Genomic DNA, 14,931 nt, shown 5'->3' with positions numbered 1-14,931 from the left:
AGCACTAGAGATACAATGATGGGCAAGACAGACGGGTCTCTGTTTTTAGGAAGCTTTGCATTCTAGCTTATAGTAAACATTCTCTTTTCAAACAACAAAAACAAGATTAGTTTTGCCTGAAGGAAGATAATAAATTCTGTGAATCCAGGAAATGAGCTACTTTCAAAAGACTAATTTGGAAAGGGCTTTTGCCAACTGAACATCTGACAGAAATAATCTCCAACTCATCTGTAACTGAAGAGTCTTTTTTATTTTTATATACTTTTAAATACAAAATATATAAATTCACTTTTAATGTAAACATTTCAAACTATTCATATAAAGTGAAAATGCCTCTTGACCACCCCTCCCCCAAATCCACTGTTATCAGTTGGGTGTACATTCTTCCAGACCTTTATGTTAGTGTATTTTTGTTGTACTGTGTTTTTTGTTTTTATATAGGTAATAATCATATTGTACATAGTGGTCTACAAAATGCTTTCTTCACTTAACTGTATTATTATTATTTTTTTTTTAGAAGGGAGAGAGATCAGGGCAGAGGGACAGAGGGAGAAGAGAGAGAATCTTAAGCAGGTTCCATGCCCAGTGCAGAGGCTGATGCGGAGCTCAATCTCACAACACTGAGATCATGACCTGAGCTGAAATCAAGAGACGGACACTTAAGCGACAGAGCCACCCAGGCACCCCAACAGTGTGTCTTCTGACAGTAAATGAGGGTTCTCCTCATCCTTTTTTAGTATCTAAGACTATGCACAAAGTTTATTGAACTTTTCCTATTTAGGTTGTTTCCAACTTGTCACAACTACCAACAACGCTGCAATGAACATCCTTGTATCACCTTGTATGTGTTATGTGGATGTTCTTTTTTTTTTTAAAAGATTTATTTATTTGACATAGATCACAAGTAGGCAGAGAGGCAGGCAGGTTGGGGGGCAAGCAGACTCCCTGCTGAGCAGAGAGCCCAATGCAGGGCTCAATCCCAGGACCCTGAGATCATGACCTGAGCTGAAGGGAGAGGCCTAACCCATTGAGCCACCCAGGCGCCCCTATGTGGATGTTCTTTAAGGCAGGGTTTTTCAACTCCACTAGTAGCTTATAAAATCAATTAGGTATTAATCTGGATTTCATCTGATATAATAAAACAGAATAGAATAAAGAGAATTAGAAAGGAAAGAAGAATGTTTTACACAGGGTGAAAACTGTCCCATTGAATGCATGTGCATGTATCTATCTATGTACGTATGTGTGTATATGTACTAGGTTGTAATATAAAAGGTTTCTTACTGTGGCCTATAAAAAAAAAGTACGAAAAACAAATGCTCTAAGGCATTATTGTGAGAAGTAGCATGTGTAGGCCAAAGGAAATGTGCATTTTTATTAATGAGAAATTTAAAAAGGGGCACCTGGGTGCTTTGGTCAGTTAAGTGGCCAACTCTTCATCTCAGCTCAGGTCTCAATCTCAGGGTCCTGAGCTCAATCCCCACACTGGGCTCCATGTTGGGACATGGAGCCTACTAAAAAAAAATTTAAATTGAAAAAACATTCCTGATAGAAGTGCAATTCTGGCTCTTCTAAGTGTGAAATATGAAACAGCTGTGCGTATAGAAGTAATTATCTAAGCTTTACTCTCTAAATACCTCTGGCAATCAGTCTCAGGCTTAGGTTACCAAACACTTAAATTGATGTAAACTGATTCTAGTACTTCTTAATATAAATAATTTCTCTAGCCATCATTAAAAAGAAGCACATTCCAGTATTTTTGTTGTTTGTCCTATATCATCTGACATACATCTAACATGTCTGTAGCAAAATTTAAAAAATGTTAAAACTCTGACTTGTTTTTAAAAAATCATGCCAAATCTAATAGCTACTATTATTTATGGTTCTGAGTACAATATTTTAGAAACTACTCCATTTTGAAACATCTAGAAAAATTCAGCTATCCTTAAGAAAAAAATGAACAAGTTGTCACTGTTTTTTTATAAAGAGTTTTAAAGATTTACAATGGAAATTTATATTATTTTCATGAATTTTTTAAAGTAAAAATATAAATTCTTATTTAGTCCTGCTATAGATCTTCAATTACTTTTCAGAAGGGTTTCCTAATATTTACTGTTATTTTTCTCTTATCTCTTACCCGAAAAGAAAATAAAGCATTCTCTACACTAAAAACAATGCAGTACACATAAAATTACAAGCACTAAATGAAGCCGCCATCCCCCCAAAGTCAGTTATTTATGTTTCTTGGTAAAAGCAAATGAGAAATAGTATTATACCTAGCCAGAGGGGAGCGAAATGCTGCAGCTGGTGTGGGAAAATCCATGGTCCTTGTCTCAAGAACTGGTTTTCCTGGGATAAACTTTAAACTGTTGGGATTTGGAGTATCTTGTGTTTGAATAAACATGTGTCTCACTAAAAGAGAAAAAAGAAAAAGCATGTTATTCCAGAAAAAAAACAGTGGTTAAGTTTATGAACTATGAAGTACTCATTTTCAAAGAATCAAAAGATGTAAGAAAAAAGAAAATAAGGCTTGTTGCCCAAGCCAATGAAATAATTTTTAAAGACAACAAAGAAGTTTAATGATATATTTAGAATAACTGCACTGAATTTTTTATTAATATTGATGATTTTTGTTATTCAACAGACTCTAGCAATAGCCTTATTTTAACCAGGAAGGCATCATTCAAGAGCCCTCAATGTACTTTATTGGTGACCTAGTGCTAATGGCTGCCATGATCATAAATCATCACTGTGATAACAAAAAGAGCAAAATGTTACTTTTTCTTCTTTCCAAAGTGCTACCATTCTTTTAAAGAGAGATAGATAGGGGCGCCTGGGTGGCTCAGTGGGTTAAGCCGCTGCCTTCGGCTCAGGTCATGATTTCGGGGTCCTGGGATCGAGTCCCGCATCAGGCTCTCTGCTCTGCAGGGAGCCTGCTTCCTCCTCTCTCTCTCTGTCTGCCTCTCTGCCTACTTGTGATTTCTCTCTGTCAAATAAATAAATAAAATCTTTAAAAAAAATAAAGAGAGATAGATAAATTTATTTTTTTTTAAAGATTTTTATTTATCTATTTGACAGAGGGAGAAACACAGCAAGAAGGGAACATAAGCAGGGGGAGTGGGAAAGGGAAAAGCAGGCTTCCCACAGAACAGGGAGCCTGATGCAGGGCTCGATCCCAGGACCTCAGGATCACAAGCTGAGCTGAAGGCAGACACCTAATGACTGAGCCACGCAGGAGCCCCTAGAGAGATAAATTTATAATATTAATATTTAGTGTGTGAATAACTACTATATGCCAGAGATGGGGGCTGAGTGCTTTAAATATATTTAAGCCTTTAACAACCCCATGAAGAAACCCCATTACTCCTATTTCACTAAGGAAGAAAATGAAGCTTAGAGTTAAGTAACTTGTCCAATGGTATAGACTTAGTGATATTATAAATTATCATGTAAGTGGGAACATATGTGAATTACTTTCTTGAATATTTATTTATTTATTTATTTACTTTCTTGAATATTTTTAAATTATCTTTACAGGTTCTTCTTTGTCTATTCCAAGGCCATGAATAGTTCAAGAACAGATTGATTAAAGGAATAAAGAACAGAATCTTAATTTCCTACCTTGTTATTATGAAAATAGTTCGTAGGACAAAAGATAGTAGTGGAATTTTAATGGTCTTAAAACTATTAACCAGGTCCTGATGGTTTATTACAAAAATAAACTTTCTAACCAAAACAAAATAATTCTCTTCTTAGAGCAGTGTACCTAAATAGATTAATTTATTGAGCAGTTGGGCATGATGCTTAGTACTCCCTGTGAATTACATTATTTAATCTTTACAGTCTCCCAGGGAAACACTGTTTTTATCCTGTTTTACAAATGAGGAAACTAAAGCTCAAAGTCACTCAGTAGTAAAGACAGGATTAAAGCCCTGCCAATTTCCCACATGGACTTGCTTAACCACTATGCATACATACTGCCACTCCATACTCATTAATGGATGATAGGAAAATACATTTAAAATCAGTCTTCCTGGGGCACCTGGGTGGCTCAGTGGGTTAAGCCTCTGCCTTTGGCTCAGGTCATGATCTCAGGGTCCTGGGATCGAGCCCCACATCAGGCTCTCTGCTCAGCAGGGAGCCTGCTTCCCCCCATACCCCCTACCGCCTGCCTCTCTGCCTACTTGTGATCTCTTTCTGTGTCAAATAAATAAATAAAATCTTTTAAAAAATAAAATAAAATCAGTCTTCCTCTCCTGTCATAATCCTCATATTGTATGTCTGAGGAAAAATAGTAAAATATCAACAAGCAACAGCTTTATTTTAAATTAGAAAGAGATTAAACTTGGGAAAATACAGGATTTGTACGGAAGTGAATTCTTTTTACCCATTATAAAAGATTCTAATTTCACAGCTGGGAACGGTTTTTACACTTTGCCAAGCAGCCATCTAACTGATGTTGAGTCATTTCCTTGGTGAAGGAGAAACTGAAACTAAACTCCCATACATTTTAAGTCACTGTCCTATAAATATTATCAATTGGTGACTTGGTGAACAGGCAAATCCTATAAAAGACAAAAATTTTAAAAGATAACCTCAAAATCCAAATACTTGATTTAAAATATTTATACCTGCAGGGCACCTGGATGGCTCAGTCAGTTAAGCGTCTGCCTTTGGCTCAGGTCATGATCCCAGGGTCTTCGGATGGAGTCCTGCCTCAGGCTCTCCACTCAGTGGCAAGTCTGCTTCTCCCTCTCCCTCTGCTCCTCCCACTCTGCCTGTGCTCTCTCTCAAGCAAATAAAATATTTTTTAAAAAATGAGATAGTTATACCTCCAATGAATAAATTTATCTGAAAATCTGTATTACCTGGAAATAAGTTTTCAGATGGAACATTAAAGAAAAGCCTGCCACCAGTTTCTATAAATATAAGACAACAAGGTTCTTTTAACCTTGGACCTAATCATTTCTTGAAGACTTTCTTAATAAGTTATTGGTAATCAAAATCTCCACACACATTAAGCGCTCTCCCACAGTATTTGAGGAATTAAAACTGGTATTTTTCTACTCAGTCCATTTGTGTAAAACTATACCTGCAGAAAGAAAAAATTTCAGAAATACTTGAAGGTAAAAACTATAAATGTGGGGTGTCTGGCTGGCTCAGTGTGAAGACCATGCATCTTTTGATCCCAGGGTTATGAGTTGGAGCCCCATGCTGGGTGTAGAGATTACTAAAAAAATTTTTTTAAAACTACTATAAAAAAATTTGACAGCATAATCTATATATATTGTCTGAAGTAGAAAATATATGACATCATGACATAAACTTTCTCTTTTGACAATGAACAAAGCTATTTCGAAATAGTAATCTGACTAGGTATTAACAAAATCATTTCAATTACAGTCTAAGCTGGGCTTAATTAGGTATTTCAGAAATGACTCCCAGGTCCATCTTCCAGAAAGATGCCCCTCAAAGTGTCAGCAGGGCTAGAACAAAATAGAATGATCTAAAATAATTTTTCCCATTATGCTTGGTACTAATAAGTAACAGGTTAATAGAGAGGCAGAAGCTTCCCCCAAAATATACATTAATGGTACTTAAAGTCAATATATCAAAGACTAAGATCAGTGGGTTTCCAAACTGAAAAACCTGATGACCTCATAATCCCATCTCACAAAATGTGAAAGTCCAATTAAAGTAGCTTAACTTGCTAACTCAATATTTATGCCTAAATTTTTAGTCTGTGATTCAAGGAGCCAGGCAAGGGTTTTCTTTTTTTGCCCTGGTACACAGGAGAGGTAACTACATGATCCAACTCATGTAGTTAGCCAGAGTCAGCCACCTGCCAGAATATGGCCACAAAGTGTTTAAGCTGCTGATGGAAATGGGAGAGGGCCCAAGGGCTGAACCCAAACTCTTACAGCTCCATAAGCACATATAGGCAGACATTTACACACAGACACACAAAGACAACTCCCAGGGTTCCCTGATCACATGACACTGGTCATATTTTAATAATGTCCAAATCCTATCTTCATACCTACTTCCAATATTAATGAAAATAAAACCATGTAACATCAACAAAATTGTCAACAAAAGTCATAACTAATTAATTTGGGCCTCCAAAAAGACAAACTACATTGAAAGTACTATTTTCTAAGGCTCGGACAAAAACTAGAAATTTACTGATTTTAGGTGTATTCTTTTTCCTTTTTTTTTTTTTTCTTAAACAATTACCTTTTTTCTTCTTCTTCTTCTTCTTTTTTTTTTTTTTACAGAGCTTTCTTTTTTATTCCAGAGAGAAAGAAAAAGAGCGAGCATGAGCAGGGGAAGGCAGGGACAGAGAGAGAGGAAAAGGAAGAGGGAGAAACAGACTCCCTGCTTCAACAGAGAGCCCAAAACAGGGCCCGACCCCAGGACCGTGGGATCATGAACCAAGTTGAAGGCAAATGCTTACCCAACTGAGCCACCCAGGTGCCCCTTTTAGGTGTATTCTTAACAAAATAAGGAGGGCAGCAGCTTAAAATACAGTGTTTTTTTAAAACAAACCCATTTTCAACTTCTTTTTATAATATTTTCATTTGCGAAATCAATCTTGAGCAATGTTCCAGAAGATGTTATTCAAGATACTGAGATTTCATAGGCTTATTGGACACTATGCTCAGGATTCTTTTCTTTTTTTAGACTATTATTTGAGAGAGAGAGAGCACACAAGTGAGTGTGTACAAGTTGGGGAGGAGCAGAGGGAGAGACAGAATCTCAAAAACTCCCCACTGAGTGAGGTGCCCAATGACGTGGGGTGGGGCTTGTGGGGTTTGATCCCAGGACCCTGGAGATTACAACCTGAACTGAAACCAAGAGTCACATGTTCAAATGACTGAGCCACTCAAGTACCCCTGTGCTCCAGATTCTTGAAATCTAATGCCAAAATATGTATAAAATAATTATAATAAATGTTATGTTATGACACAAAAAAGTGCTGTTATTTTTAGGCACCTGAATGGAAAATTTACAAATTCTTATCTTTTATGATCCATCAAATAGTATATAAGTACAATTTCATTAGCTTCTGAAACATAATTTGTTCTAAAAGGTAAAATTTTACCTGTGTTACATAAGGTTGCAGGCATTGGGAAAAGTGGTTTATGTACAAACTGATGCAGAAGCTGTTTCTTAATGGTGTATGGATTCATCATAGGACAGAATCTATATTTAAAAACAAATAAAAACGACATTTCAAGAGAGAATCTTTTAAGCTCAATTTCTACTTCACATATATAACAACAAAGCTTAATGTCATTCTCTATCCACATTATTTCCACTTCCTTAGGCAAGCAATATCTGCAAACAATTTAAAAAGAATGGCTCAAGTGGAAATTTATACCCTTGATAACCAAGTGTACACAGTATAGTACAATATCCAGCGTTAAGAAACAAAAATGCAACTACACTTGTGATTTACAGTCTGGATTCCCAGACTCTTAGCTAGTTCTTTGCAGGAAGGATGCAAAGAACTACCATATTTTTTTTTTCCTTTGTAAATTTAAAAAAACTAGGCAATAGAGTCACACAGTTCAAAATTCAAAGGGAACAAAAGCAAATACTGTGCAGTCTCCCTCCTTTTTCTGTCTCCACCACGTTTCCCAGGAAAGAGAGAACCAATACTACCTGTTTTGGTTTTGGTTTTTTATTTTTTTTATTTAAAAAAATTTTTTGACAGAGAGAGAGAGAGAGCACAAGTAGGCAGATAGAGAGGGAGAAGCAGGCTCTCCACCAAACAGGGAGCCCAATGTGGGACTCCATTCCAGGACCTGACCTGAGCCGAAGGCAGCGGCTTAACCCACTGAGCCACCCAGGCACCCCAATACTTCCTGTTTTCAAAGGTATTTCAATACTTCAAAATTCTAACAAAAAGTGTACTATTCCCCTCCAAATTGCTTAAAAAAGAAAAAAAAAAAAAGCCAACAATCTATATATGCTTTTTGCCTGGAAACCTCTTAAGAGTGTTTGTAACTTTGGTTATTTCACTGTAATAGAGAAGTACTGATTGGCTATTTTTTCATGGCTTTGACAAATTAAAAATGAAGGGAGAAGGGGAAAGGGAAAGGAAAAAAAATCAGTAGTGAAAAGTTTTAGAAATCTGATGCAAACTACTTTAAAATCCAGGTTGGGTTTTTTTTTCTTTTTTTTTTTTTAAGATTTTATTTATTTATTTGAAAGACGGAGATCACAAGTAGGCAGAGAGGCAGGCAGAGAGAGAGAGAGAGAGAGAGAGGGAAGCAGGCTTCCTGCGGAGCAGGGAGCCCGATGCGGGGCTCGATCCCAGGACCCTGAGATCATGACCTGAGCCAAAGGCAGCAGCCCAAACCACTGAGCCACCCAGGCGCCCCTCTTTTTTTTTTTTTTTAAGTAGTCTCCACACCCAACCTGAATGAAGCTCAGTGTGGGGCTTGGAAGTCAGGACCCAGAGATCAAGACCTGAGCAAAGATCAAGAGCCAGATGCTTAACCAACTGAGCCACCCAAGCACCCCAAAATCCAGTTTAAAATACATTGCTATCATTACAATTTTCATTTCACATAAGTCACTGAAGAATTTTAAATACATATGATCATTTAAAAACTTTCTCTGATTACTTTTATCTCCAAAAACCTAAGGAAAAGGAGCATCTGCATTTCTGTGACCCTCAGCAGCCAGAAGGATGGCCTCAGTTCCTCGACTTTACAATGAATAGTCACAGCTACCGTTAAGACTGGGCCAAAGACGGACCCAGATAATCCATGTAAAGTGCTTAAAACAGTGCCAAGCACTTAGAGCAAGAGTTCATAAATGTTCACTACTAGTATTATTATGTGATAGGTGCCCACTAATTAATTACTGAATGAAGTTTAAGGTTTAGGAGGAAAACATTTTTATCTATAGCTCACTGCCTAAATCTCGACTACACTGGAATATGGAAATACACTGGAGACCAGTATTCTCTTCCCTTCAGCCTAAGGAAGAAGCACCAGAATGGATGAATATGGTACAGAGATGGGTTTAAAGTGACAAAATAGTTACGGTGAGTTGCATTATTCCAGTAAGACATCTATCCAAATCTAACAGAGGGGGCCAGGAGGTGACTAACAAAAAAATCTTCCAGCAAACTTAATGCATTTACATTTCAAGGGCATCATTTGCAGGGAAACTCCTTAATATTCACTAGGTGAAACCTTGTTAGGCCCTTTTGTCCTTTTGTTCCAGAAGCAAAATCCAGGTACAGCACCTATTTAAGTCATCATTAGGGACTCCCGAGCCGGGTTTCAGAGCCTCCGACGAGGCGCTTGCAGATCCCGCCCGAACTCGGAGCGCCGAGCTGGTTCAAGGAGAGCCGCCCTCCGCAGGGCGAAACACCCAACGGCAGGGACGGGGGCGAACCCAAAGGCTCAGTAAGGGGCACTTCTCCCCGCCCCAACGGGGCATGTGAGGGGGCTGACCGCTCTGCTAAGCCCAGCGGTACCCCGGTGCGGAGCTCGTAGCTCGTCACCTACCGCCTACGCAGCCCCGCAGCAGCAACCGCCGCTCCCCAGCGTAGCCGGGCCGCAGCTGCCATCTTTGTCCGAGTGCGCAGCCGTGGGGGGAGCGCTCCTGCTTCGCCGAGCGGCGGAAGCCCCGCGCAGGCGCAGGCCGACCGGGAAGTGGATGGGCTCCGCGGAGAGTGTACCCTACCGGCCGCTGGCGGCGCTGCTCACGAGGAGCGGCAGGAGCAGGCGCCCGCCGCCGGGCACCTTTGCCCACCCTGCGCAGTAAGCCTGAACCAGGGCGAGGGAAGTCCCGGAGACGTTTGCGCAGGCGCCCTTGGTAAGACACGCGGGACTCGGCGCGCACGCGGAGCGTTGCATCTCTTTTCCTTCTTGATGGGTGCTTGCTTACAGGGACGAAGGCCGGCAGGTGGAATGCTGTTCCCCACCCCTAAACCAGCCACAGGGCCGCATGGAGCATCCTAGCTCGCTCTCCAGGTCCAGCTCAGTGGCTGCTTCCAAAGACTCCCTGGAGCATCTCCTTGGCTCTCCTTTAGCCAGCAAGATGCCTGCCCTTCGCCCGTGGGGCTGAGGTGGATCTTACCCTTCTGTTAGGCTGTGCTTATAGACCCTGTCCTCTTGGACCAACCCCCAAGGAGGACTTACCTGCGGTGCTGCCCTTTGCTGTCTAAGCATAAGTATTTGACTAGTTTCCAGAACGAAGTACAAACAATTCTTCCAGAACTTTTCTTGAATATTCCTCTTTCTCTAGGACAGCGGTTCGGACTGGGGGGCAGCAGCAGATGGGGACACATTGGAAACGCAAATTAGCGGGCCCCACCGTAAACTTACTGAATCAGTCTCTTAAGGTGGGGTCTAGTCATCCTTTGTTTATTTTTAAGATTTTATTTATTTCAGAGAGAGCGCGATTGAGCACGAGCACTGTGAGGGGCTGAACAGACCCTAATAATCCGTTTTAATACTACCTGCAGGAAAAATGTGAGAACCACTGCTCTAGAAGGTAAGCACAGTACTGGTTTCTGGACTAGAAACAACACACGTGTTGTTGGACAGATTGAAGACACACCCAATATAATCCTGGTGGTTTCTGTGGCCCAGAGAAGTGTCTAAAGGGGTTGGGTGCGGGCTGCAGGCCTGTGCAGACTGTGGGCTTGGACACTGAGCAGGCCATGGCTCTGGAGTACAGTTTACATTCTGGAGGCTCTTCCCTACAGAACCAAATGGCATAAAAAGAATTTTAATCTTTTATTTGTTTATTTTTTAACATTTTCTTTATTTGAGAGGGGGGAGGGTCAGAGGGAGAAGCAGACTCCCCTCTGAGCATGGAGCCTGATGTGGGCCTGGATCCCTGGGACTACAGGATCATGACCCCAGTGGAAGGCAGTTGCTCAATCAATGGAGCCACCCAGATGCCGCAGAGTTTTAATCTCTTAACACTTCTTTTTTTTTTTTTTTAAGATTTTATTTATTTATTTGACAGAGAGAGATTACAAGTAGGCAGAGAGGCAGGCAGAGAGAGAGAGAGGAGGAAGCAGGCTCCCTGCTGAGCAGAGAGCCCGATGCGGGGCTCGATCCCAGGACCCTGAGATCATGACCTGAGCTGAAGGCAGCGGCTTAACCCACTGAGTCACCCAGGTGCCCCAAATCTCTTAACACTTCTAATCTTTAGTTTTTCAACTCTCATTCCTGAAACCACACTTCTCAAATTATTTTTGAGAATAATACGTCCCAAATTATTTCTGACCTCAGGACCTTTGCATAAATTGCTCCTCTTATGGGGAATACCTTCTCCCCCTGCCAGCCTCTTTTTTTTTCCTCTTCCCCTCATTTTTCCTTGAATTGCTCCTATTAATTCCCCCATGTCTGAATATAAGGTAGGGATATTCTCCTTAAATATCCTACCTTAGGGGGCCTTTTCTAACACCTCTTTTCATCCCCATCCAAATAGTCTCCGTTATTCTATCTCAACATACCCTCTCCTTTTCCTTCATTTTACATTGTCTCAAGTTAAAATTACAGATTTGGGTGTTAATTTTTCTAATGACCCTTTCCCCGCTGTATCCTAAGACTTACGAAGGGCATGTCTGTCTCTACTCTTGTACCCCAGCAGCACCTACTGTAATAACTAGCACATAGTAGGTTCTCAACAAGAAGTAGTTGACTGAATATAGTCACCTCAACCCTTCTGTCAAATCCAGGACACTTGTTCACTCTGTGTGATGACCGTGTGGACAGCAGAAGGAGAGGGCCTGGCCTCACTCACCCCTTGGCTGGTGCTATGCCAACGCAGGTTGTGGCATCTAATGGAGAGGACTATGGCCATTGGCACATAAAACTGGTGTGAAACAACCTTCACTTTTTTCCCCAAATATACTAGAAGGAAGGTGACTTTTTTTTAGGAAAGAGTAAAACTACTACTTGAGATATCTGGATCTTTATTTATGCCCTGTTCCTTCCTCTTTCTCTCTCTGTCTCTACACCACGCTTGTACACACACACACATACAGACACACACACACACATTCATTCACCATGATAACTGATAGACAACTGATATTTCCCCCAGTACTATTTCAATAGGATGTTGGCTCTGTTTTAATTCTTGGCTAAGAAGATTACCAGACCATGTGACATGGACCAAAAAATCATTTATTTACTCATTTACCATTTATTCAATAACTATTTTTTAAGCATGAAATCTTTCCCTTTGCAAGAGACAGATGGAGCTAGAGAGTATAATGGTTAGTGAAATAAGTCAGAGAAAGACAAATACAATCTGATTTCACTCATATGTGGAATTTAACAAACATAACAAGCACAGATCAAAAATAAGAGAAATCAGAAAGTAGATGCTTAATTATAGAGAACTGATGGTTACTAGAGGGGAGGTAGGTGGGGGATAGGTGAAATAGGTGATGGGGATTCAGGAATCCACTTGTCATGATGAGCCCTGGGTGAGGTATGGAATTGTTGAATCACTGTATTGTGCACCCAAAACTAATACAACACTGTATGTTAACTAACTGGAATTAAAATAAAAATCACTTAAAAAATGATTTTAAGATAACTTTTAAAATTAGTTAATTAATTTTCAACATTCATGTGTAATTAACATACAGTGTTACATTGGTTTCAGGTGTACGATGTCAGGATTCAGCAATTCTGCACATTACTCAGCCCTCCCGAAGATGAGTGTACTCTTAATCCCCTTCACCTGTTTTATCCATCTCCTCATCTACCTCCCCTCTGGCAACCACTACTTTGTTCTCTATAATCAGGAGTCTGTTTTTCTGTTTGTCTCTTTTTGCCTTGTTCATTTGTTTTCTTTCAATAACTGTTGAGTGCTTTCTGGATAGCATGGTGCCAGGCACTCGCTTTGTTTTAGGCATTGAGGCAGACGATGCTGGTTACCTTCCAGTGTTCATTTTGTCCTTCTTTACTAGTCAACACTGACCTTGCTTAGGTGGCAGTGTGTTCAGTCTAAGAAAAAGAAGAAGAAGAATTCTCCTAGCCTCTCGTGCAACTACAGCTTGTCGTGTGGCACAGTTCCATCCAATAAGACAAATGTGGAAGATGGTCGAACTGTCTGAGAAGGTTTTGCGTTCCTGCCCTCTGCACGGGTCCTTCTTCCTGCTTGTGTCAGGGCAGGAATGCTGGAGTCATGTCCGCCATGCTTCAACTATGATTTCCCTAAGGCAAAGAGCCAACAACCACCAGCAGCCACCCTCCTCCAGACTGCTTAGGGCATGAGAAAAAAACCAGCCACAAGTTTTGCTGATGCCACAGGTTAACCAGGTTTCCCATTACTCAAGAATGATCAAAATCCCTGGTCTGAGGATATAAACATGAACAAAACAATTCGTAGTCTTAAGGAGCTCCTAAAGGAGAGACATTGGAAATCAACACAGGAAACCCCAGAGGACAGCATGCTCCACAAGGGCCCACTGGTTGCAGGTGGGAGAAGTGAATGAGGACTTAGAGGTAAGAGGAGAGCCCAAGGAAGGCAAGAGGAGAGCCCAAGGAAGGCTTCACAGAAGAGGAAAGTCTTGTGTTGTGTGTTTAAAGAAAAAGAAGTGTTGGGATGTTCCAGCAGTGGCTGGCAGCACCGTGCAGAACCAGCCCACTAGCTCCAACTCCTGGTTCTGCTGCTCACTCGGTCGCCTCGTTGCATGTGAACTGCAGACAGGCACGCAAATTTATCTTTTTGATTTCATTCCCAGTGCCTGGCATTTAGGAGAGGCTCAAAATACACTTGCTGAATTGAGACCTCTCTGAAGTCCCATAGAACCAGGCACCTTCTACCATATTTTATTTCATGGTTATGCTAATAATTTATAGCCATTTACCCCCTCTAGAAAGCATATGGCACAAGGGGGCCTCCATTGGTATATGAGGTAGCTCGAATGCCTAGAACCGTGCCTAGCACACAGTAGGTACTCAATAAATTCTTGTTGCATGAATGAGCACCAAGTTTTCTCATCTATAAAATGTAGATAACTATAGCTATCCAAAAGGATGGAGTGGATAAGAGAAAAATGCATTTCAAATGTCTTGCCCTGAACTTCTCACATGGGTAGCTGTAACGATGCTTTTGTCTTCTGTAAAACTTGGAGACCCATTACTAACATAGCCATAAGCAGCAACACTTGAGGTCAGCAGCCTAGTCTGTTCTTAGAACTGAGACTGGTTTGAGCATTTCTCGGGGCCAGTGTGGCAGTTCCAGCAGGGAAGTGTTCGCCTGAAGTACTGGAAAGTCTGTCTGGAGAGAACTGGTCCGGGAAAGAATTTCTCTAGGGGGGGAAAGTCAGTATTCACGAACTTGATTCAAAAATCAGTGAGCCCTGATGCTCAGACAGTCTTTAGGCCCAGACGGTCTTTAGGCCCAATACCCATAGATTCTGCTTGAGGTTCAGGAAGGGTGACCCACAAAATAAGAGGGCTGTTTTGTTAAAATATCCCAGACTATGTGAGCCCTGGGTTCTGCTGCCTTATTAGCAAACTGCAGCAGTTGCTGTCTGGACAGGAGAAGTGGGAGGATGTGACACCATGGGTGCCTTGGCCTTCTGAGGCTGATCTGGCAGCAAGTGGCAGAGCAGTTGAAATAAATATGTGAATGATAGCGGAACAGAACCTTGTTCCAAGCACATGTGATGCCAGGAATAGCTAGGAAGAGATGAAGTCACTGGAGTCTCTACAGAGAAGGTGGGGACAAGGAAACATTGTATTGTGACCCTGTATTTCCCAAGAGATTGGTTATAGTCTCAAGAAATGTTAAACAGGTGACAATAGAGATCATGCCTTCTAGTTACCTAATTACATACAGTTCTCTCCACACTCTGGTTTGTTGCTTAAGAGAAAAAAAAATCTGTTCTTTCTCTTAAAAATTCTAGAATAAACAGTTTTTTTTAAA

The 14,931-nt window shown here is 40.8% G+C and overlaps 1 protein-coding gene and 1 long non-coding RNA gene across 13 annotated transcripts in view; one reads left to right on the top strand and one right to left on the bottom strand.

The window, feature by feature from the left end:
• The window catches only part of NFU1 (NFU1 iron-sulfur cluster scaffold), a 23,361-nt gene extending 13,551 nt beyond the window's left edge, over positions 1–9,810 (bottom strand). For 2 of the 11 annotated variants that reach the window (XM_082744119.1, XM_082744122.1), the window contains exons 1-3: positions 9,531–9,810; positions 7,106–7,206; positions 2,277–2,412 (exon numbers count right to left, since the gene is read on the bottom strand). In XM_082744119.1, coding sequence (XP_082600245.1) covers positions 2,277–2,412; positions 7,106–7,206; positions 9,531–9,592 — 299 coding nt within the window. In that variant the 5' untranslated portion in view covers positions 9,593–9,810. Of the gene's footprint in view, positions 1–2,276; positions 2,413–4,631; positions 6,709–7,105; positions 7,207–9,160 lie in introns of those variants that run through there. The other 9 variants (XM_082744125.1, XM_082744123.1, XM_082744126.1 and 6 more) reach the window with 9 other exon arrangements.
• Positions 9,752–14,931, top strand: LOC309871266. Of its 2 annotated transcripts, none has more exons than XR_014315155.1 (3): positions 9,752–9,840; positions 10,419–10,521; positions 12,965–14,931. It is a non-coding gene; the product is annotated as an uncharacterized lncRNA (long non-coding RNA). The 2 variants fall into 2 exon arrangements; XR_014315156.1 differs by having other exon boundaries at positions 12,658–14,931.

The sequence above is a fragment of the Mustela nivalis genome (genome assembly GCF_964662115.1).
Source record: "Mustela nivalis genome assembly, chromosome: 8".
Lineage (NCBI taxonomy): Eukaryota > Metazoa > Chordata > Mammalia > Carnivora > Mustelidae > Mustela > Mustela nivalis.
Note: the sequence above shows the minus strand (reverse complement) of the source record. Positions and strands in the feature narration are given on the sequence as shown.